This window comes from Gymnoscopelus microlampas, assembly GCF_963454915.1.
Source record: "Gymnoscopelus microlampas genome assembly, chromosome: 14".
Taxonomy (NCBI): Eukaryota; Metazoa; Chordata; class Actinopteri; order Myctophiformes; family Myctophidae; genus Gymnoscopelus; species Gymnoscopelus microlampas.
This window is the reverse complement of record NC_139951.1, coordinates 30,719,182-30,743,418: the sequence shown is the minus strand read 5'-3', so window position 1 is coordinate 30,743,418 and position 24,237 is coordinate 30,719,182. Positions and strand designations below refer to the sequence as shown.

Here is a 24,237-nt window from a genome sequence, read left to right as displayed (position 1 = left end):
AAAAAAAATCCCCTTTCATTTTGATTGAACTCATTACTCAATCAGCTCGCCTCTACCTGCTTCGCCTCCAGTTGGGCACAGTGCCAAGTGAGCCCACGGTAAACAAGTGGCTTTTGTAGGGTCCCGTCTAGAGGCACGAGATGCTATAGTTTCGGCGAAAAGTCCAAAGGGAGTTCTAATAATACTGTGCACGGCTTCTGCTGCCATTTAGGCTATGCGTCTCATATACTTAACCATATGCAATTCAATCCCACGCAGAGAAGCAGCTGTGGTGGTGATCCATTTCCTACTTGTTTGTGGTCAGACAGAGAGCATCAATGAGGGCCTAAATGATGTTCTATGCATTTCAGTCCGTGTCATTTCTCAGTCCGTCTCATTTTATCATGTTATAGAATGTTTTTATTTCAACACCACATTTTTAAAGGACCATACAAGCCTTTGTCACTCTTACATTGAAAGGATTTCATTACTCAAAACAGTTTTCATTAGTAATAAGAAAGGATTTCATTCCTCAACCACTTAATCAAAATACTATTCTGATATTTGTGTTCTCACTTAGATGTTTTAATAGGTCCATTTTGCCATAAGCTAATGCCCCCTCCTCTCCACAATGGACCTAAATTACAAAATTGAAGTGAGAACACCAACATCAGAATAGCATTTTGATGGAGTGTGGTAAGTTCTGTGTGATTTGGAAGTGTTTTGATCAATATAATCCTGGGACCCACATTTCAAAAAGGCTGGTATCATCCTTCAAATTTAAAAATGTAAATAAATGCTACTGGAGCTACTGGACAGGCAAATGACAAGTGAGGCTGACTTTACCATCAGGCCATATGCCTACAGCCACATACCCATATAAGGACATGTAGCCCTGAGCGTTTACTGCCAGGGGACAGCGGCAGAGTGTGTGTGTGTGTGTGTGTGTGTGCGTGCGTGCGTGCGTGCGTGCGTGCGTGCGTGCGTGCGTGCGTGCGTGCGTGCGTGCGTGCGTGCGTGTGTGGAAGAGGGAGAGAGAATAAACGGAGTGATAAGCAAGAGGTATAAACATAGCGTGGTGACAGGCAACTTGGTTTCTTATGAACAACATACCGGTACTTATGGGAGTTATTGTTGTGTATTCTATTTTATTTGATCTACTTAGTATTGTTACTGCCATGTGTATCCATACTGTATACACACATGTACATGTGTGGATTGTTCTTCTATTCTTCAATGTTTCACTTTTTATTCTTATCATTTGTATATTAAGACTCATCCTATTTTAGTTTCAATTGACCTACTCGCCTTTCCAGTAACTGTGCACCCTGTGAGTTTCCTGAACACTGGCATTTCCTTTGCTATCTGTCAATCAATCAATCAATCGTCAGGGTTACATGCCAATGTTAGAAAACATATAATTTACATTATATAAAAGTATTCAATGGGACTTGACATGGACATACTGTACTGTAAATTATGTTTTGGTCATGCAGTAAGTAACCACTAGGCCCCAGAAGCCCATGTCAGTTCTCTGCCATTGATACTGAGTAACACATCCCAGCTACTAATGGCCCAGCCATACGTATGTGTGATGGCCTGTCAACTCACTGGCTGCCAACAGAGTCCCCATGCCAACTATTTTTCATGAAGAGTCTGCTATGACTTTAGCGCCAGTGCCCTCACTGCCCTGGCAACTGAGTTTGTTTGTGCATGTATTTTTACAGTAGGCCATCATGTACTGTACCTCTGTTCTGGGATGTGGGATTGCGTTCACGTTGTTGTGTTACAAGCAGGGGACAGGACAGGGTCATCGACGTGTTCGTTCATGGAAAAATGTATCCGATAGAATAAAAAAAGAACTACCGGTATAATATAATACAGCATATATTATATTATAATTATAAAATGATAATGTTCTTATTTTGTTCATGTCATTTGCGCTGAAAGCACTTACTGTACTGAAAGTATTTAAATGACAGAATAGCTAGGGCACTGATTTAATTCATGCAGAAATATGATCATCTTTAAATGTGTTAAGAGTCCACTATTATATTGTATATTTAGGACTAGGCCTATGTGTTTCAGGTAATATTATTGACTACTCATTTTGCAAAAAAATCTTATTTGACAAAAATGTCCATCACAAGCCGGCATGGTGATGACTCCTGTTTACAAGTTCATGGGTTTTAATAGTTACAGTAAGTAATAAAGTTAAACAAAAAACAAACAAACAAACAAACAAACAAACAAACAAACAAACAAACAGGAAGGCTGGAAGGACCCATGTGCACTTTTGGCAGGGCCTTGGCAGCTGTAGGGAAGTTGCATTACAACTACTGACCTCTAGTGGCGGTTGTACTGGAAATGTCCACCTCTGTACAGCAAATGTGTTTCCCCACCTATGGTTTTTCCCCATAATTTGCCATCTTTAATGAATGGGTGGATTGTTAATATGGAGACTCCTTATTAATAGCTCCAGATTATAGGTACTTCACAGTATCATTATTTATAGGAATGATCAAAGGAATAGAAATATGAACTGTATTAGTGAAGTGTGATCAAAATGAAATAAGGGGGGGGGGGGGGTGATATGTTTGCATTCTTAATGTATAGTCATAGGGCTGCTCTTATATTGTGCTGATGCAAGAAAACCCCTTTGCCCTTACAGTACTCTTAACCAATCAATGTACAGTAATATGTTCTGAGGTCATTCTTGACCAGAACTGCTTACTATGGCAATATGTCTACTGATTAAATATGGATGTAGCATTCCATACTGAATGCTAATAGGTTTTTATTTATATATTTATGTACAGTATGTATTTATTTTAAGGAGAGTGTATGTTCCATTCCTTATTTTGGTTTATATATTTTGGTATAAAATATTGACTACAAGGCATTTAGAGTAGGATTTGGAGGATAATGTGGATTCCCAAGGTTGCATAAGAGATACCTTGATTGTTCTCCACTTATCTCTAACTTCATCATGAGTCATTTTCTAGTTCCTAATTTCGCACATGTATTTGAAGCCTAATTTATACTCGCACAACTGTGTCAGTGTCACTCACTCAAAATAACTGATTTTCCAATTGAAAACTATAGAAAAACACAAAGTATAAATTAGCCCTTAGAATCAGAATCAGATTCAGAATCGTCAGCACTATTAACTAAGTATGTAAAACATTTAATCACACACAGCAGCAGAAGGAAACGTAGGCCTTTCTCAAAGTTTCTGTGACATGTGGGTGTGAAGTCTGGTTTCAGGACATGGCTAGTTACGTCTATCTCATGGATGTCATGCCAAAAAGTGTGAACTTGCTCAATACTGATTTTATTCCATTTTTAGTTTAAATTGGTTTAAATATGCTAGCTATAATGACATTCCCTCCAGGCATTCCTGATATATTACCTTCATGAGAATGGGACAGAGAATAGGTTACAGTGACCTTGACCTTTGACCTTTAACCACCTACATTTAAACTCGTAAATAGTTGGACGTCTGAACGTTTGTACATTTTTAGGAATTCCCTCTATGTGCTCCTGAGATATGTTGCTTGCAGCAATGCGCTGAAAACTGAACTACTGTACACACAGACTGAACAATGCATAAATAGCATATATAAATAGATAAGCCTATAGCAATATGTGCAGCTGTAGCCAGTAGAGCATGTGTGGGATGTGAATTAAACAAACAGTTGATGCACTGCTTGCTTGATATCAGCAGTGTTAATGTCAAGCCTTAAAATAAACACAAGCCAACTACAACTAAAAGCCAGCATATCAATCTGTAGATGCCTGGGGAAAGTATGATAAAATCTATTGGCACTAGACTTACCAAAATCAATGTACTGATTGATTTAGTTTATTAAAAAGTACAATTTATTTTAGAGGTAGGTGTTAGGAGTCACATGAGCTAGTACAAACACTATAATAAAGCATATCTGATAATGATTGTGTAGTTTGTCAATATGCATTCTGACCCTATCATAGCTAAACCGTACTAACTCGAACAATTGTTTTATTGCAAAGAGAGACACTTTTACCAAAATGTCTGTTCTCCACATATTTCACAAATCACTATTTGGTACAATATCATCATCACTTAGATTTCCTATGTACTGTAGCGACTGTAATACAGAATGGCTTTTGCCTATCGTAAGATATTTGCATCTTTTTTAAAGATATATTATCTTTCATGCATCATTCCAAAACAATGTATCTTTATTCTTCCAGACATGAATGGTTTAAACCACATATTGTCCAATGTGGTTTCCATACTTTTATGTTACCTGATTCTCTATCAAACACTTAACTGAACTTTCTCTGTTATTTCAAAGGACTGGACATAGACCTCAAGATGCTTGATATGATATATGATATATTATTCTGTTTCAGAATTCACGTGGGCTTCTCTCTTGTGAACCACTACAAGCTCTCTTATGAAACAGCTCATGATTGGAGGGTTCAAGGTACATTTATTTATAGTAGCCTGCACATTGTAACACAGCCAGATGTACAAAATTGTTGTTTTCCTCCAAGGATATTGGCCCTCACGAAGATGTTTATTGGCTAAACTTAGTCCTATGCTTTCTGATGATCACAATGCTGAACATATTATCCACAAATCATGCATATATATTCATCCAGACATCTGATGAATATGATTGTAACAGAAGTTAAACTATAAATGTCATCTTATGTAACTGTTGTCATACCCAGATGATTTTCTTAGATTTTCTGGCATCTTGTGCAGTGGGCTGCTCAGGGAACATAAATTCTGTAAGTAACCTGCTTTTGCCCACTGATGTTTAATAGCTAGATGACAGAGTGAACATAAAAATCATGCATTATACATCAAATACGCTCTTGTTTTCCCAGATGCTGTTTAACATGTTAAGACACAACTGTGCTCAACCTTTATTGCGATATACACGTATAAAGATAATAAAACTTTAGAATAATAAGTGATTATTCTGAGCATTGTATGACAAAACTCAACTTTTGTCTGACGTGCGGTTTTACTTTATTTGCTTTAAACATTTTAGTTTTTCAAACTGAGCTCAAGCTTTGAAACATAAAGGGTCAACATTTCACCATGCAGCTTTACCGTAAAAGGTGATGCGCTGCATACATAACATGTAATATGTATTTGCATACAAAGTCTGCAGGCTATCACATGTCTTATTATCTTTTTATCCTAAAGTCATATACCAGTATATACTGTGAAACTCTGTGAGCTGCCAGTATGTATCTTAACCAATGCTACCAAATATACAGTCATTCTTATTTTCCTTTAGCTCAGATGCTGGTACAGAGCCATAAGAAGAATGGCATGTCAGAAGGCAGCAGTCGGTAGATTAATTATGGACAACTTTTTATATCAAATAGAATGATTCACATTGGTTCCACTCATTCTCTCATTATGAATTCTCTCTGTGCCATGTTCCACCGACCCTATAGGCGCAGCTTCCCCCATAGGGTCAGATGAAACTAAATGATGGAAATGGCTATGCAAGCCAAGGCCGCCAGAGGAAGATGAGGACTTGAAACCACATGCAGCAAAGAACTCCTGCTTCCTATACCATCCTGAACCAGGCGTGGCAAGCCACCAACTCCACCACCAAAGAGAAGATGTGCGACGCCCACGTGGAATGCAAAGTCTTAACCCATTAAGACCGGGAAGCTCATAGCCGCGCTATGAGCTTGCAGATCTGCAATTCTTTGAAAAATCATGAAAAGTTGTGCAAATCTTTGAATATGTATATTTTTAAAGCGAACATTTGTAACTCAAATCTTTGCTTCTGGGGATTCTACAAATGTCTTCTAAATACTAACAGTTTTTAAAAAAAAACTTATGTTGCTATAATCAATGTTTCTCAAACATTCATGTCAAGGGCCCCCAAAACGATATGTATTTGGCCGCAGACCGCCATCTCAAAATGTGTTGTTCTAGGGACCCTCCCCAGAAGCAACCCAGCAAGCACAGTCAGGACCCGGACCAATCAGTGACGTCTCGATTGGGGCTAGATCAAGCCAAACCAAGACAAGTCAGATCTGGCGCAGAATATCACCTGATTTCAACCAAATTTAATCCTGACCACAAAAACGTCACTTCCAGGACGTCATCTAAACACATTTCTCATCACCCAAAATTGCTGTCCAAATGTCCATATGATGTCCCGGTGATGACGTCCTGTAAATGACGTAAAGATCATCCCCATATGGGCTGTGATCTGGCCTAGTCCTGAACGTCACCGGGGTGATGACCGGGCGTCATCATAACGTCATCATGACGTCATTGTGCTTGCTGGGAAAGATTTGAGTTAAAAGTGTTCGCTTTAAAAATATATATATATTTAAAGATTTGCACAAAAGTTCACGATTTAAAAAAAATAGCAGATCTACAAGCTCATAGCGCAGCACTCGGTGCCGCACTATGAGCTTGTATATCTGCTATTTTTGAATAGCCAAAGAAATCTAAAATGACACAGATGCTTTCCCGGTCTTAATTAATTATTTTGACCGGTGGGCTTCACAGATTAATTCATTATTTTGACCGGTGGGCTTCACAGATCTAGGTAAATGAGCCTAAAAGAAGCAACTTTAAGCCACATACATAGACACAAACATATATGCGTCGGCTATTTGAAAATAGCCGATCTACAAGTTCACAATGCGACTATTTAAAAAAAAACTTGCAATAAAATGTGGAATATTTGGAATGTTTTTTTGTAGAAGCGCCTCTTCTACAAAGCCCTTCTAACATCCTGCAGCGGCCCAAGAGGTGTGTGCCCGGACAAATGTGGCACCTATGCCCGTCTCTGGTTGAATGGTCCCCACCCAAGGAGTCAGGGCATCGTCACTCGCCAGGTCCATGGGAACTGGGAGAAGAACTGCTGTGGCTTTCACTCCACCTCCATCAAGGTGAAGGAGTGTCGGGAGTGGGGTCTGCAAATATATTTCAAGGCTGAATTACAAAAAAGCATGCAATCTGTGTAAAAACAGTGTTTACATGCTAAGAAACAGAACTAACAACTTGTATGCAAAAGTCTTAAGATAACACATCATTTTTAGTAAAGTAATGTGCTTCACTTTCATCCCTACATCATTTGTATACTAACTTACTTTTTGGAATAAAACTCTTACGTTGCATTACAACAAAAAGAAACACTGCACCAATAATTATTTGTAGGGACACGAACAAGGGTACATTGCAGAGAAAGACTGTCCTGTTTAAAAATCCCATTTGTCAAGGTACAGCAGACTGACTAAAAAGACAAGCAGTTGCATGAGGGAGATGTAAAAAAAGAAAAAGAAAAATAATGTTTCAAATGAGAATGGCTGAATTATTTTGTCTACATATTTTCAAAGGAGCACTTTGGGAACAGCATTGGAGCCTGGTTTTGAAATTAAAATGTTCCTGAAGATTGCCATGTTACGGTAGGCAAGCTGCAATTATTACTTGCTGCAGGTGAAAGTACTGTACATTCTGTTTATTTTCAGACATCAACACACTTGTGTGTGGGTGTTGCAGAAGACATCAGTACTGCTTGTAGGGGTGAATTACCAAACAGAACTACTGCCCAGGGGCCCAAGAGCTCAGCCAGAGCCTTTGCATGAATTGTCAAGGTTATTAAATGTACCTTTCTTGTCAATTCATGTCAATAACAGAGCCCCAAAAGGCCTATTGAAAACCATCATGATACCATTCTGTGAAGGTTTTTGTCTTAAGCCTAATACTTCGTCATACAATGGTGTCACAACATGTTGAAAATAGTTATTAGATGTAAAAGCTCACAACACTTCACATGCACGAGGTGTTGTGAGCTTGTATACATGAGCCGGTATTTTCGGTACACGACACCATTGTATGAGAGAGCATAAATTACACATTTGTTATTATGCTTTTGCCGTTAATTGTGAGTATGTGTGCTGTTGATCCTGTAGTTTCTGTGCTACAGTGTGTTGGGGGGGGGGGGGGGGGGGGTCTGTTATGAGCCTGCATGGGACCAGGGCAGGGGCCCACATCAAAAATATTTATATAAATTATTTTAAGCCTAGAATCAAGCCATCCAGGCTCCTGGTGAATCATGACCATAAAACATTTGATTCTGTAAAAAAGACAACCGTAAAACAAACCGCAAAACAAAGGGTATTATTAAAAGTAGCATCTCATATAATTAAATATTACATTTTTTTCTTCACAGAATCAAATGTTTAATGGCCTACTTACTAATAATGCAGATTAACATTGTAATATATTGTACAGTTACAGTAGGCTACTATAGAAGCAGACTGTGAGTCACTTGCCTCTGTTTGACACAAGATGGTACCATAGCATCTATGAAAGCAAGAGGAAGTTACGTTTAGGATTATTTAACATCTCAGAACTATCAGCACAGGCAGCAGAGAGCAGCTTACTGTGGTAGGCTAGAAGAATACAGAATAAGACACCTTATTATCTACCTGTCCTGTAATGATAGTCAGCGTGATGTTAAACATTCAATATAATATGAACAACTATATAGGTATTGGTTTAAAACAAACTAAAGTCAATTCGATTTGAGCTCCCTGATCCACATGGTTCCCTAAGCTCCAGCTCTAAATGTAGTCCAATTAAAAAGCAATGGGGCAAATGTCGATAAACAATTCTTTATTTGTCCTTATATGGGCATAGATGGTAGAAAAGTGAAAGCCAAACTTGATGCTTTCACTAAGATGGGTCTATTTATCTACAACTCAGCAATGAGCCCGTCATCACTGAGGTATGTACAAAGAAACAGTTCAAAGCGGTCTAGAGAAATTGTTCTAATAGTTTTCATGTTACACACAAATTCTAACCAACACCTCAATGCAGGGTGGGGGGCGGGGCATTCAATGCTATTGGTCAGTAGTGTGTCGGGACCAATGTTGCCATGTCGGCTTATTATAAGCGACTTTGGGCTTCTTTTTCTGAAAAGTTGCTTGTAAAAATTGGTAGTTGGCTAAGTTGCGGGTCGCGTTTTTTTGGGCTGGTTTCTAACGTGTACTTGCTTGCTTATTTAGGCTTTGCTTCCAGCATTTTTAATTATTATGAAAACCTGTGGTTCTCAAATATTTTCATGAAAATGTTTTGTGCCAGGGGGAGCATTTGTGTTGCTTCAAAAACATTCCAAATATTCCACATTTTATTGCAAGTTTTTTTTAAATAGTCGCATTGGGAAGATCGGCTATTTTCAAATAGCCGACGCATATATGTTTTAAGTACTCAACTCATGTGGCTTAAAGTTTCTTCTTTTGGGCTCATTTTCCTAGATCTGGTTGCTTATTCCTCTCACACAAATGGCAACATTGATAGGGACGGGACGAGGGACATCCAAGGAAAGAAAGAGAGAGAGAGCGCTGCAGTATGGATGGACTGCGTCTCAGTCTAATAACGGGAGGACATCATTCGGCGAAAAGCAACAAGTTTGCATGGATATGAAACTAATGTGGAATTAATTTGTCACTTCTGTCAGAAACACGGGGAAATAGTTGCTAGTAGCAACACAAAAATCGACAAAAGTTTACATTGTTATATCTCCCTCTTTTTTTCCTGTCAATTTACGTTTTGCGACCTTTTTATATATTAAATGAGCGAAAATATAATTTAACCACCACGACTGTAAACTCGAATAAAATGGACCATTCCGCTCACACAACTGAGTAGGTGCTCTGCGTGCAGCAGCTCGCCATTGTTTACCTTTGCTGCCCGCGGTGGGCTTCACTTACTTTGAAGTTATAGCAAATATTTTCTCCAACGGAGCCGAATAAGGAAAAGATAAAGTCAGCTATGGCAGAACACGAGAGTTTGGAGTTTGGAAAGGCTGACTTTGTCCTTCTGGACAACGTTTCTCTGGAAGAATTCATGGCCAACCTCAAACTTAGGTGAGTAAACCTAACAGCAGCGACCACCAGGGTCGTTCACCTTTGAGGTTTCAGCGGTCTGTCTGTCTGTCACTGAACAGCGCGCTGCGACAGCATCATTGTCACGTACGTCTATTAGTCCCCGTGGTTCTCAAACTATTTAATTTCAAGGACCCCCATAACCCTGAGAGTGTACAAGGAACCCCCTCAAAGAACACTGAGGGTCCCTTGACCCCACTTTGAGAACCACTGGTCTAGTCTACCCCGATATATGTTATAACTCTATGGTCTACCACAGTACCGCGTCACCCAGGTTCTTGTTATAGTATTTTGAATAATTTTTTGATGTCCACAATTTCACATTTTGATATAAATGCCAGCAACAGGTGTATGTACAGACAGATTGGACTGTAATTAGGCATAATAACGGACTGGGGGCCTGTGTAAGTATCATTTTAAAAGTCGCTGACTTTGGGCTGTTCTCATCCTTTTGATAGTTTGATTTGAATTAACAGAACAAGTCAGACATATGGACCCTATACTTGGCATACTGTCAATTGAAAGTTGTATGCTACTACCCATGTTCAGTTGTGATCCTATTCACAAAGGTAGAAACAATTGTGGCTCTGATCTGGTCTTGGATTGAGCCACTACTGAGGACATTCCATTTTATGTTGTCTTTTCCGTTGGGCCGGTAATATTCTTTGAGCCATGCTGTGTTTGAATGGGACTCCACCCAAAGAATCACAGTGCTCCCATTGACACAGCATCATTTGAACCAGCCAGTTCCCATACAGGCTAGTTTGCATCAGCTGTGGTTTCAGCAGTTTGGTGATGGCAAGCCAGGCTGTCGGTGAACGTCAGTGAACGTGTCTGAGGGTGGACATTTTCCAAAGGCTCTCATGAATCTGCCACCCCACCTCATTCCATTACATCGGTGGGGAAACCTAAAACACACATCCCAGAACAGTAGTGTGACTACACACTGTGATGGACTGCATCACCAGATGACACAGTGACACAGTGGCCTTCTCAGCACCAAAGTGTGATATTTCCACTGGAAAGGTCTGTTTAGAAAGACCTGCTGTATGTATGAACCCATGAAAAGAATAATTGATCTCTTGTTTTTATCTATATCACATGGAAAATCTTGAAGACCTTGTTTTGTTGGTGTTATTTTTCTTCAGGCAGGTATTTGGCAGCCCAAGGCTATTAGCATCAGTTTACCAGTGCCATTTACCAGTATCACCATTTCCTTATTGTACGGTGACCTCACCTTGGTGCTGAAATACTGCACAGGATTGCTCAACCGTTATCCATCTAAGTTGGACTTTAGACCCCCTGGGTAACCAATATTTACTTTAATTGCTGTGGCTTGTAAATCTCTGGATCATCTCAAGGATGCATTGCAGATGGCTCTTGTTTTCTGTGAATCTGTAGCTTAGTTTTGGCCAACATGGGTATTGTCAGTGACAATGACTTAAACCACTGATTTGACCCCAGAACAAACTAAATATAGGTTTATGACACCTTTTCTTGCCAACTCAGGTGACCGGCTTTTGCTGCAGATAAAGAGGCTTTTCAGCCTTTTGTAAAACAAGTGTAATTGGCCCTTGTGTGTGTGTGGTGAGACCCACTTGTTGCAAGAGCCCGCTTACAGCTAATTTATACTTGTCTCACAATCAAAATGTTTTACATTAGGCTTTACCGAATTGGTGGAGTTCTAGATTCTACCTCTCTAAGCTATATTGTTTGTTTCAGTATCAGTAAACATTCATAAACTGTACTCATCATCCTGTAAGTCATTTCACATAGATACACTCCTGCGTGAGCCGTATCACAACTTTAAGGCAACGTTTTTGTTTTAGTTCCAATGCTGAAGACTGGTGGCAAATTTGGGCACAGGTGACTAACGAACGAACACTATACATTTTAGTTCTATGTCCAGTACTACTACTATGTCCAGTGTTAATACTGGTATTATGGTAATTAACAGTATTTACTTGCCCTTGATAGATGGATCACTGTACACACACTTACCTAGTCAATATTTTAGTATGTAATCCTTGAGTTTTCACCCGTGGCTCCACAGTTTAGCCCTGAATCCTCCTAGCTGAACTCCTGTTACCTGCCATTGAGCTTAACTCTCTTGCTTGCTGATCAGTAGCAAAAAGCAGGACTCAGGAGTTTTGATGTATGTGTGTGGTTGACTGTAATGTGTGTGAAACAGGGCAAGGCCAAACATTCAGCATATCTTCGCTTGGTAAATAATGGCTTAGACTTTCTTTTTTTTAATGAGGTGGAACTCAGCGCTAATAAATGATACATTGTGTTTTACAACCATCACTGTTAACTTTGGTGTGTCCTGTCCAGCATGGCAGTCATTGTCAGCCAAGGCGGAGGACCAGAATGTAAATGGTAATTGGTGCATTTATATAGCGCTTTTATCCAAAGCGATTTACATTGATTGTGCCATTAACGCATTCACACACACATTCATACACCAATGGCGGAGGAAACCATGCAAGGCACCAACCTGCTCATCAGGAGCAATTAGGGGTTCAGCGTCTTGCTCAAGGACACTTCGACACTAACTCTAGGGGAGCGCCCCAGCCCGGGATCGAACTGGGAACCTTGCGGTTTTCCAGTTCCCTCTGAGCCACTGCCGCCCCTAATGTAAGCAGTAGGGCAGCATGCCTCCCTTTTCCAAGCTCTCCCCCATTTTCTGCCTGTTTGTTTTCCCTCCAGTAGGACCGCGCGGTCCGGAGATGGCGTGTGCAGATTGTTATTTGCAGAGGGTGTGACCAACCAGGAGCACTTCCTTTTTGCTTCTTTCCCCTCAGTGTGTGTGTGTGTGTGTGTGTGTGTGTGTGTGTGTGTGTGTGTGTGTGTGTGTGCGTGTGCGTGCGTGCACATGTGCGCACACGTGCAGGTGTTAAATTAGTACAATGTGGAGTAGGAGCACTTGGGGTCATGAGGGGTCTGACTACCTCCCTGTCCTGCTGTAGTTACTTAAAGGAACTAGGTGAAGTTCCATGGAGCTACATGTCTCTGGGGTGTGTTTTACACTGTCTTTGAGAAACCAGCCTCTGAGTTAATTGCTTGCCAAGTTGCCATGATAAGTGGCAAATAATGGCCAAGTCCCCCAGTGATTGCATGTGAAGAATGATTTCTGGAAGATTGTCCCCTTGCCCCTTGATTTGGCCAGACTTTGCTTGTTGCAGTTGACATTTACTTTGTTTAACGTGGGGTTGAATGGTTTGGCCTCTCGGAGAGAAAGTCCATAAATAGAGCATAGCAGATGCCCAGTGTTTTGTGGAGATTTGGTCGGAAAACCATTTATGCTGCGTTCCTGTAGAGGTCTTGGGAATTCTGCCTGAATTTACCAGTTGGCAGAAGAGCCTTATTATCTCCGCCAGGCCACCGGTCAGAGGGCAGAGATTATGTTTTTGCCCCTGTCTGTTTGTCTGTGCACAGTTGGACTGATCGGCGTCAAACTTTTGCATGCACACTCCCAGTAGGCCAAGGAAGACACTCCACACCAAATCTTTCAAATCAGCATCACAACACATTACTTGCAGTCTTGCACAGCCCTGGTTAGGCAATCCAGCATGCCGGAGATATGTGCTCCGAGGAGCTCACATTTCTAGTTGGCACTGCTGAGCCCAATAGGGCTGCGTTTTGTGAAGCCCATAGAAAAATCTATTTGTAATGTATGTACTTGCATAGATTAGATCTCTGCATGCTTAGTTTGGAGTTCTTACATGGTTGGCAAGAACAAAGGTGAGACTGCTTGAAGTTAAGCCACTCAAATAACAATGGTGAGTAAGTTGCTAGATGTAGTAAGCAGCAAAACGAACTCTCCACGGGTCTGACTCTATCCAGCTACTGTATCCATTGTACATCCAACTGGTCTTACTTGTAGCCCGCCAGCATGGTACAATGTTATCACTGCTGAGCTTGTCTTTATGAGGCACTGTTGTTTTGTCTGTCCCTGGGAGAGCAGCGAAACTTTCCTGGCAAACCGCTGTGTTTTTCCAAAACAATTAGCAGCATTTTCGGAATTCTTCTTCATCCAAATGGGCGTGTGATACTTCAGATTAAATAGCTGACATGCACTTTACCATGGAGGCCATTAGGCTGATTCTGTGTTCTCTCACCATGAAGCTCAATTATTTCTTTACACAGGCTTGTTGTGTTTGGATGAATGAAACAGAGTCAAGAAGACAGCTTTCATCTGGCAGTATATGGGTCAGAATATGACCCAATATATACTGTTACTACTTGAGTCCCATGGGTGGGGTTTGCCTCACAAGACAATACGAATTCAGACAAAGGAAAGTATGCCAGCAAGTTTAGACGACTTGAACATGAATTTAGCATTTCTGTGATTTGTTTACATTAAAACAATTGCAAAAAACACAAGAAATAGAGGCTAGTAGCTGCCAATATACCTCCACCTGGCTCTGCAGTTAGGACCTTTTTTTTAACACAGCAAGGATGCTAAATAATAGAATTCAATGTATTCAATCCATAAGCAATTATAACATTATGATATAGTGATCATAACCAGAATTCCCCTTTCCTCTGTGAGTGTATGAACTGCTCCCATGGATATATTAAGTGCTTTAACCTTTAAACTTGTGTGGCGTTTGAGGGGATTGTGAACCGGAAGCCTCCAATAATATGGAGGGGGGGTGAGGGCAAGGAAGCAGGGAAGCTGGCCTCTTCTTCCCATTGGCATTTCCTTGACTTTGGTCCTCACATTTCATTGTTTCCTGTAGCTCTTCTCCTAGCATGGCTGGGAATCATATGACAGACAGGCTGGGTGTTTCTTTAAGATTTAAATCTGTTTCCAAAGTGTATACCACAGAAGAACAACAGCTAATCACTTTCACCCGCTGCCGTTTAACTTTGAACGTCCGAGAGTAATTGGAACAATGGCTGTCCCGTCTCAGGTGTGTAAATGCTCATTTATAGATGTAACGGCAGATAGAGGCGCCACGCAACCCGACTCCACCCTTCTCTGTCTCACCCGGTATCGAAGTACCCCGGTGGCTCAGATGGAGCGATTCGATCCACATCAGTGGCACGGTCAAGGGTTAGCATGTGTATACTTCCTTTTTGTGCGAGACACTAGCCAATAGGGCAAGGACCTGCATTTTCTTTTACATTCAGTGCACAGGTGAAAGTATCAAAACAAATGTTATGTACTAGACAGTGTTTGTTCATATGGCTTAGGCCCGCTCCTTATCCATGCTCCGTTGGAGTTTACACACTGGCACGGAAGATTCTTTTGCCAGATCTCACATATTTTCATGCCTTTCATGTCAATCCTCCTCCGTGTGTAGAGAGAAACTGACAGACAGATCTGAGACCAGCGGCCAACATGAAAATGGGCGATAACACGCCACAGATTTCTCTAAGAATATTTGATCCCAACCTGCCTATTAAATTGTTGTTTCTCTCTCTCTTTCCTCTCGGTGGTGGTCAGTGACTGGAAGAGAAATATTTATAGATGAAGTCAGATAGAGAGTGCTCTCCCGTTTCCTTTCCCTTCCTCACTGGCCTCTTTGACTCGTCTCCTTGCCAACACCAGTGTGGCGGGAGCACACGTCAGTCATAATGACAGGCTTAAAGGTATCTGATAGACCCATAAGAGGCTGATAAGCCAAATTGAATAAAGCCTCTGGTTTTGGCACTACTACATATAGGGCCTAAATTTATACCACTGCTTTTTAAGGAAGCTGTCTCCCTTCTTTGTACCCTGAATTGTTGCTCCAGTGCCTCCTGGCACAAGCCGCCGGCGATGCCAAGAGAATTCTTTCTAACGATTGAGGGGGGAACAGCTTATTGAGAAAAAGCACAAAGTCGCGGGCCGCCTCTGCTGTTCTCCAGCAATGAAAAGTCCAGTCTCGCCACAAGAATTTCCATACAACCCCCCTGTAATCTGAAACATATTACCATCCTTACATAAACAGGGGCTGTGCTCGTGGAGCTTTATTCCCCCCCAAAATAAGTTCAGCAGGCCAGCCCTCTCAGACGTCTCATTTGTGGACTGCCTGCGTTGGCAGGCGAGGTTGGCTGTAGGACGTGCAGCACAAGTTTGCAGTGTTGTTAATGCCTGCTGTCTCTCTCTCTCTCTCTCTCTGTCTTGGTCTGTCCTCCGTTTGTCTTTTTCTCGTTTCTGTCTCTTTTCTCTACCATGCACTGCGTGTTGTGTGTGTGTGTACAGTATGTGCGTGCGTGTATTTGGGTGTATGATACATGCAGGATATATATTTAGACAGCACCAACATTAGCATTTCTCTCTGTCTCTCTCTCTTTCTCTCAGTGTGTCACTCCCTCTCTCTCTGTTTTGTCTGTCTGTCTGTCTGTCTGTCTGTCTGTCTGTCTGTCTGTCTGTCTGTCTGTCTGTCTGTCTGTCTGTCTGTCTCTCTCTCTCTCCACCCCCCATCTCTTTAGGGTAAAGTTCGGATACATACTGTAGAATCACCTCCAGTCCTCAAATTCAGTCTAGTGAGTCCAGTCTTACAGTAATACCATGCACTGACAAATACACACCCTGAGCTACTGGGTGGTATAATGCCACTAGATGTTTGACTTGGTTGGGCCTCCTGTTTAAAGGTGTCTGGCTCTTTAATGAGCCACGCATCCTCAGTCCAACTGCCACATCACCTGCAGAGTTCAGATGCGAGCTCCCAGCAGCCCCCCCCCTCTCTCACCCGCTGACAAGAGGCATTTATACTACGACACTCTTATCTGCTATCTCAGAGTGAGGCTCATTTACTGAATGAATGAATGTTTTATCATTACGGCTAAAGGGGCTCTTACGGGAACCCCTAATGTTGTGTTGGTGAGTAAGAGAGGGGTTGTGTTGCATTGGTCTGTGTGTGTGTGTGTGTGTGTGTGTGTGTGTGAGGCCATGATGTCATTCTCCTGTTTCTCCTGTGTTCTATTGTTCTCTTGTGCACCTGTTGGAGTGGTGCCTTGAGGCTCGGTGGGGGTGGAGCGCTTTACTCACTTTCACAGCCAGCCCACGGCCTCACATCACTTCACAGTCTCTGCATGATGAGTCACACACACCCACATGCACTATTCGCTGCACTGAACACTGTTCTTTCATCGTGTCATGATTTCTTTGTCTAAGTGAACTCACTTATGAACCGTTAGAAGTGTGTGGTGGTGTCTGTATCTGCAGAGAGACCCTTCCCTCTACATCTAACACCTTAGACACCTGGCTTAAACCATTATAAAACTACTATTTCTTTGCTTGCGCGTTTCTCTTTCTTTCACTTTTTTTTTCTTCTTTACTATTATCATTATTATTCCCTATATGCTGCTACATTGTCTGAAGGAAGCCAAACAAAAATAAATTGTACTCTTATGTACGTGTGCACAAGATGTAGTAATAATAAAGAACAACCTTGAACCTCTATTGTTTGATTTTACTTAACTTTGGGACATTCTGGGTGTCAACCTTTGGGCAGTAGCGGTGCACTATTGGTGTCGTTGAGCCCTGGAGGACGGCTGGGCCACAAATCCTGCTCATTATAGGCCTATCTTTAAAAGCGTCACTCTGTAACCTTTATGGTGACTAGGCCTGTCACAATTATTACACACTCGCCTAATTGTAATTATTTGCGATAATCACAATTATTTTGCATAGTCGTCATTTTCCATGTTGAAAAATGTTCATATATTTTCAAACATAAACACGAATATAGCAGAAATGGCAGATTTACAAGCTCACAATGCGTTGTGAGCTTGTAGATTACAACTCAGTTTAGGCTATTTCCACTATTTGTTTTTAATTAGAAAGTATAAAGTTATTAAATATGTCAGTAATTTCTTTGTATAGTTAAGTTATTTGTCATATCTTCCCTGTGGAATTGTTGTTCACGAAATCTAAAGGCCAAACAGAAATGTCATTTCTATTTATATGTTCCAATTTTCAATGCCAAAAACACAAATCAAATTAAATTGTTAATCGCAATTGTTTGCCAATGTATTGTCAACTAAAAAGTAATTATCGTGACAGCCCTAATGGTGAATGATCACAATCTAGCTACTGTAGAGCCATCCCGTTTCCCCTACTGTGTTATTCCTCTTCTCTCTTGTGTCCATCTGTCTGTTTTTGTGATTTGTCCTGGCCTCTTTTTAGCCCTGATAGAAATCAGAGTTCTTTCCTGAAATAGCGTGTTGAGTAATGTCTGGTTCCCTTGGATGGCCTTCTCTTCGTCTCTCACTCTCTCTTCTTTTTTTTCACTCTTTTTTTTTCTCCTTTCCACCCTGTCTGCTAGCGGAGCCAGAGTGCAGCGACTTTACATCAGCTACAGACGGCCAATGTAACGTGTTAAAGTGCAAACGGGCTCTGCACTAGGATGGCAGCCAACAGGTCCCTAATCTGAACCCCTCCCTCACCAGAAAGCCTCTGTTATTGAAATTTGGACATTTAATCTGAGTGGAGTGCACCGTTCTTTTCATTTTGTGTTGAGTCTGTGTTACAGTCACAGTTTGTGTGTGTGTGTGTGTGTGTGTGTGTGTGTGTGTGTGTGTGTGGTGTTACAGTCACAGTTTGTGTGTGTGTGTGTGTGTGTGTGTGTGTGTGTGTGTGTGTGTGTGTGTGTGTGTGTGTGTGTGTGTGTGTGTGTGTGTGTGTGTGTGTGCGCGTGTGCGTGTGCGTGTGCGTGTGCGCGCACGCTGCTGGGTGGGTCTGTGGTGGCTGTGATCTCAGTCAGACAATAAAAAAAGAATGGGCCCTGGACTGGTTCTCTGGAAGCGTCCAGCGACCCAGTCTTGTGCATGGCGGTTTATACCTGGCTCCCATTTCCCTCAGTATCCAGAGCTGCCAAACCGCCACGGGGGGCTATTTAGCATGTCTGGGTGGAACACAGGGCTAAGCTAATGCTTGACTGTGAGTGATGTGAAGGCAGCTTTCATTGCAGCCTAGCATCTGTGTGTGCATGTAATGTAAGCCTGTTGCACTGCTACACACCTGTGCCCCACCTCCTACACAGTAAAATCCTGTTAATGTATCCATTTGCAGCTAAAGTGTACAAATGTAACCAAATGTACCCAAAATGTGGGCTTAAATGGTTTATCAAGTCGTTGATATATAAAACATACATACTGTATAAAACACTTAAGATTATTTGATTATTATAATTTCAAAAGTAATCGATAAAATAATTGCTAAGAAAATTAATAGTCGCAGCTCTAGTGCATTAGGTTCCACTTGTACAACTAACACTAAGGATGTCACTGTGTAGAGGAAGTGTGTGTGCTAATGTCAGGAATCCTGGATAGATGCAGGCCAGGTTCAGAGTACAATGGTTTCCACTGCTGATGCATGACATGATGACAGTGGGCATGTTTAGCTGGTTGATTGCAATATCCTTTGTCGTGATGGTCACCATCCTGGTGATGTTTTTTGAGAACTTTATTTTATTTCTATGTGTTGTAAATCCTTCTGTGATTATACAATACATCAATGCTGTCACACTGGTAATGATTTTAAATCTTAGAAGAGCTTTTTCCATTTTCAGACCCATTAGTGAGAGTGCACGGCTCTAAGGTTGGCATTGTGTGTCAGTCAGTTCAAACCACTTTGGTGGTATCGTTTGTAAGGAGCTGCTAGTAGGGCTTTTAGACTCATATTCTTGTTTTTGTTTATTCACACTCTCATGGGTGTGTCTGGGTCATGTCTGTGCAGTCCTCGTGTCTTCCTTCCTTTTCTTTAGGAATGTATATTTTCTACCTCCCTCTCTCTCTCAATCTCTCTCTCTCTCTCTCTCTCTCTCTCTCTCTCTCTCTCTCTCTCTCTCTCTCTCTCTCTCTCTCTCTCTCTCTCTCTCTCTCTCTCAGGATGTTGTGATAAGTACCGTTCATCAGCAGGCCAGGCAGACATGCTGTCATTAGATGGGAAAACCCAAGTCTTGGCTGGGCTGACGTGTTCAACCCAGAGCTGCAGATTATGAGATTACAACATACAAGGTCTTGATGAAAACCTGTGTTATCGGGACAAACATGTCTTAGTCATGAGTTCTCGTGGAGTTTTTTTTTATGCATGCAAACATCACAAGTAAGTCAAGGGTTTCAGTCCTGTTTTCTTTTTCTTTTAAAGTGGTCTTTCATGAACCAAAAAGTGAATACTCATTCCACAATATTTCAAGAAATACTGCTCATTCCATCTCAAAGAAAACCTTGCTATGTGCTCTTTAATTGGCTAATATTCCTTAATAGATTTTCCACAGTGGATGCCAACAGTCGTCTTGTGAAGAGCATGTTTCAGATTTTTTTGGGAATATCTTATTTTGGAGCGCAGCTCTTCAAATGCACAATTTATGTTTTGAGTGCTCAAGGTGTCAACATGGCGCTGTGTTTGCCAAACTCTTTTATAACTCAAGACTCCACTCCAGCCCCCGTGGCAGCCAGCTGTTGCTCCAGCAGCTCCTGAAGGAGGGGAACCACCTCCATTGCCGGTTACGGTGGAAGATTGATTTGTCCACAGGCCAAAACGTGGGTGGGTGGGAGCGTTAAGTGTTGAAGGCGCACGTCTGCTCACAGACAGGCTGGGAGCTGCTGTTTAGCACTAAGCGGCCTTTACAAAGCGGCAGAAAATCCCCCTAATGCAGAGCCCAGATGCTGGATGAAAGTCTGTGTCTCACAAGGGTAAAAAGATACAGAAACAGAGGGTGGAGATGGAGGGTGGAGGTAGAGTGGAGCAGCACATCTTTAATACCTTCAGTATAGTTGTTCTACTAACAAGGGACCAATTTCTGGTGAAAAGGGTATTAATGTTCTTTTATTAGACATGGTCAGAGGGTGAGTTTAAGTTTTAGTTTATAAACCAGGCAGTAACATTTATGTCTTCAGTACAGAGTAGAGTGTGGGAAGTTTAACTCTGAAAGTGTAAAGATTAATATTGATACATTACGTCTGACAGCTGCTGAATTAAACAAAGGTGTCATGTGGTGCACGGTGATAAACACATAATCCTTACAGTACATGTAACCTGAAGAAACTCTTGCACTTGAGGTTTAAATGGCTGCTTGTTTGTTAAGTGCCAGGTTTACATTCTCAGCTTTCTATAAATCATGTTAAAACACATGATATTCTTCCAAATATCTCTTAGTTTGGCCAGCCAAATGTAAGTCTGTTTTTGCTATCATCACATTGACAGCTTTTATGACTTCACTTGACTGAAAGGTTTTGCTGGGACTTTATGTCAAGGAACGTCTGGCAGCCGGTTAGTCAAAGGACAGTAAAGTATGTTTATTGATATCTGCCTCAAATATTTAGAGAAAGTATCAAACAAACATGAACGATTGATTGCAGGCTTCTGTGAAAGCTGCTGCTGTGTGAGAAGGGTGACATCATATGCTAAGGAGACAGGATGCCCCAGAGATATGTATTACTGTCAGTCTCAATAAGGCCAGCGATGTTAATAGCCTCAGAGATAAAAGTGGAGCGGTCACAGATTATCGCTTTAGCATTTTATCATTCTTAGGATGATCCCTACTGGTGCAGACAGTTATCATGATTGACAATCCATCCAGGCTGCATGTGTTGACTTTAGCCAAAGGCAGTAATTCATTCCCTCAACATTGTTGAAAACAATCTTTCACCCAGTAGATTTAAATACAGTACTATCACATGTTGGTCACATCCACACAGGTGTATTCATTAGATTCAAATACAGTAGTATCACATGTTGGTCACATCCACATTCCACACAGGTGTATTCATTAGATTTAAATACAGTACTATCACATGTTGGTCACATCCACACAGTTGTATTCACATACCGTCCAGAAGATGGATAAATCTTATTCGACCTGCACACATTTTATTGTTTTAATTAAAAATGTAGACCAAACTGAACTTGACTGTTACAGTATGGTGACTAAGGAGATGGAGTGATAGTTGGTTCGATTCCCGACTCCTGTGAACAAATGTCTTTCAAGTGTCCTTGAGCAAGACAGTGAACCTCTAACTGCACTTGATGAGCAAGATGGTGCCTTGCATTGTTGCCTCCTCCATCTCTTTGTGGGCGAAAGCAAAGTCCAGGCTAGTAGGCACATGAAATTCCCCTTGTGTGTCCCTGCAGCTTCACTTAAGCCAGAATTATACTTGTACTAAAATCTACAAGTTCACAACGCTTAAGTGACGCGTTGTCAACTTATTATAGATCAGTTGTTTTCGGCGCGCAACACCTCATGCAACAAAGTTAAGTACAGTACACCAAGCCTTTTATGGGAATGCCTGCACATACGTATATAGACTATGACTCACATTTGGGTTGTTGTTACAGTGATTTTGGGACATGCTATGATTTGAGTGTTTATTAGTGACACATTGGTGTGTCTAGCCAGAGGGTGGGACACTGAAAGGTCAGGTTGTGTAAGGAGAGTGAGGGGCTTCTTATTATTCTCAAGCTTCATTTTGGCCACACTTGTCTTTTTTTCTTTCTTGGTGAGAGAAAGTCATAAATCGTTGGCTCCCCTCCCTAGTTAACCACCGACAGAATAACCATAAAAAGACCAACCCAAACAAGATTGGAGACAGCGGTCGTGCTCGGCTTCGCTCTGTAATTCACATCTGAGGGGAGTGTGCGTGCGTGTGTGCACGTGGGTGTATGTATGCATTTGTGTGTGTGTGTGTGTGTGTGTGTGTTTGTGTACCCTAGTGTGTGTAGTATTTGGGTCCCTCAGGTATTTTGAAGGGGGGCAGGGTTACTTGGTAGACACAGGGACAAGAAATGTGTGGTTTATGTCACAACTCGAGGCCACTCCTACTCTTCTATGCTGGTGTAATGACACCATATGGACAATACTGATGTGAACTAACACACTGTGAATGAGCCGTGCGTGCGTGTGTGTGTGAGTGAATCAAGGTAGTAAAAGGTCTCTCTCTCTCTCTCTCTCTCTCTGTCTCTCTGTCTCTCTGTCTCTCTCTCTTTCTCTCTCTCTCTCTCTCTCTCTCTCTCTCTCTCTCTTTCTCTCTCTCTCTCTCTCTCTCTCTCTCTCTCTCTCTCTCCATATCCAGCAGTGAAGGGAAGTGTGTCTGGTTGCCTTGATCTTTTTCCCAACAGGACCCCTCCCTAGAGCTGCTGCTAGGAAACTAGAGAGAGAAAGACAGAAGATGGGAGTGAAAGAGAGGGTGACAGTGTAATAGACATTTTAGAATGCCAATCTGTTCAAAGTCATTTCTGATCTATCTACTAATATTTGTATTTGGACCATAGGGTGTCTTGTCATAACTCCTGTTGCTGTCATCAGGATAGTCAACAACTGTTCCAAGGTCTTTTTCCACTACACCAGTGGTTCTCAACCTGTGGTACGCGTACCACCGGTGGTACTTGAGCCCCCCCCTGGTGGTACGCGGAAGAATCTTCCCAAAAATGAAAAAAGTGGGGGGAAAATGAAAAAAAAAAAAAAAAATATATATATATGAAAACATAATAAAACTATCGAAATACTACTTTGAATGGAAATAACATTACCATAATATCACTCAAATTTAATTTAAAAAAGGTTTTGTTGAACACTTTGTCAGCGTGGGAACAGCGCATTTCCTGGCTGTTACTTTGAATGCGCCGGTACTGGTAGCCACGATCAAAACAAACACGGTGACGGGCAGGGGTGAAAGTGGGCCGGCACGGTCCGGAACGGCGTTCCGGTAAAAGATTCGGTGGCGGAACGCCGTTCCGTTAAGAAAAAGTCAAACGGGACGACGGGACACTCTCACAGATCCGTGATTTCCCCCCACTGTTTGTCTGACTTTTTTTTTCTCCCCCCGTTCCGCATAAACAGCTGCTTTCGCGTGAAGTTAAGTAGTTTCAACTAGGCTACCTGGGTACTTCTACTTCCAGTAGTATGATTTCAAAATAAAACGTGTGTTGAATTGTAACATTACAAGGATAGAGTTTTAAAAAAACTCTTATTCTGAAATGCACATCGTTTTGAAAGGAAACCAGATGTATTTTCTGGAGGCCACTTGACAGCTTTCTGCTCACGGAACACAGCTCCACTTGACTAACGTGCATCGTCAAAATGTCAATAACACGGACGTGGGTCATGGGACATTATGGAATATAAAGACTTTGTGGCAAAAGTTCATATTTACAACCATGATCTCTGAAACCAAGACAATGTGGGGCTATGGAACAAAAGTGTGTTTTCTTTCATCTTTTCAGAAGGTGAGTAATTCATCTTATCTAATGCTGACAGTGGTGGAAAGTAACTAAGTACATGTACTCAAATACTGTACTTGAGTATAATTTTAAGGTAATTTTACTTGACTGGAGTATTTCCAATTTGCAATATTTTTATTTCTATTCCAATACATCTCAGAGGCAAATATTAT

At 41.4% G+C, this 24,237-nt stretch overlaps 1 protein-coding gene across 2 annotated transcripts in view; it reads left to right on the top strand.

Annotated features, from left to right (window-relative positions):
- Positions 1-9,366: 9,366 nt before the first annotated feature.
- myo1d (myosin 1D) overlaps positions 9,367-24,237 on the top strand; it is a 129,278-nt gene continuing 114,407 nt past the window's right edge. For both annotated transcript variants that reach the window (XR_014602296.1, XM_084078890.1), the window contains exon 1: positions 9,367-9,888. Coding sequence is in view for 1 of the 2 variants with exons in the window: in XM_084078890.1 (XP_083935016.1) it covers positions 9,794-9,888 (95 nt within the window). In the remaining variant the exon portion in view is untranslated. The remainder of the gene's footprint in view (positions 9,889-24,237) is intronic.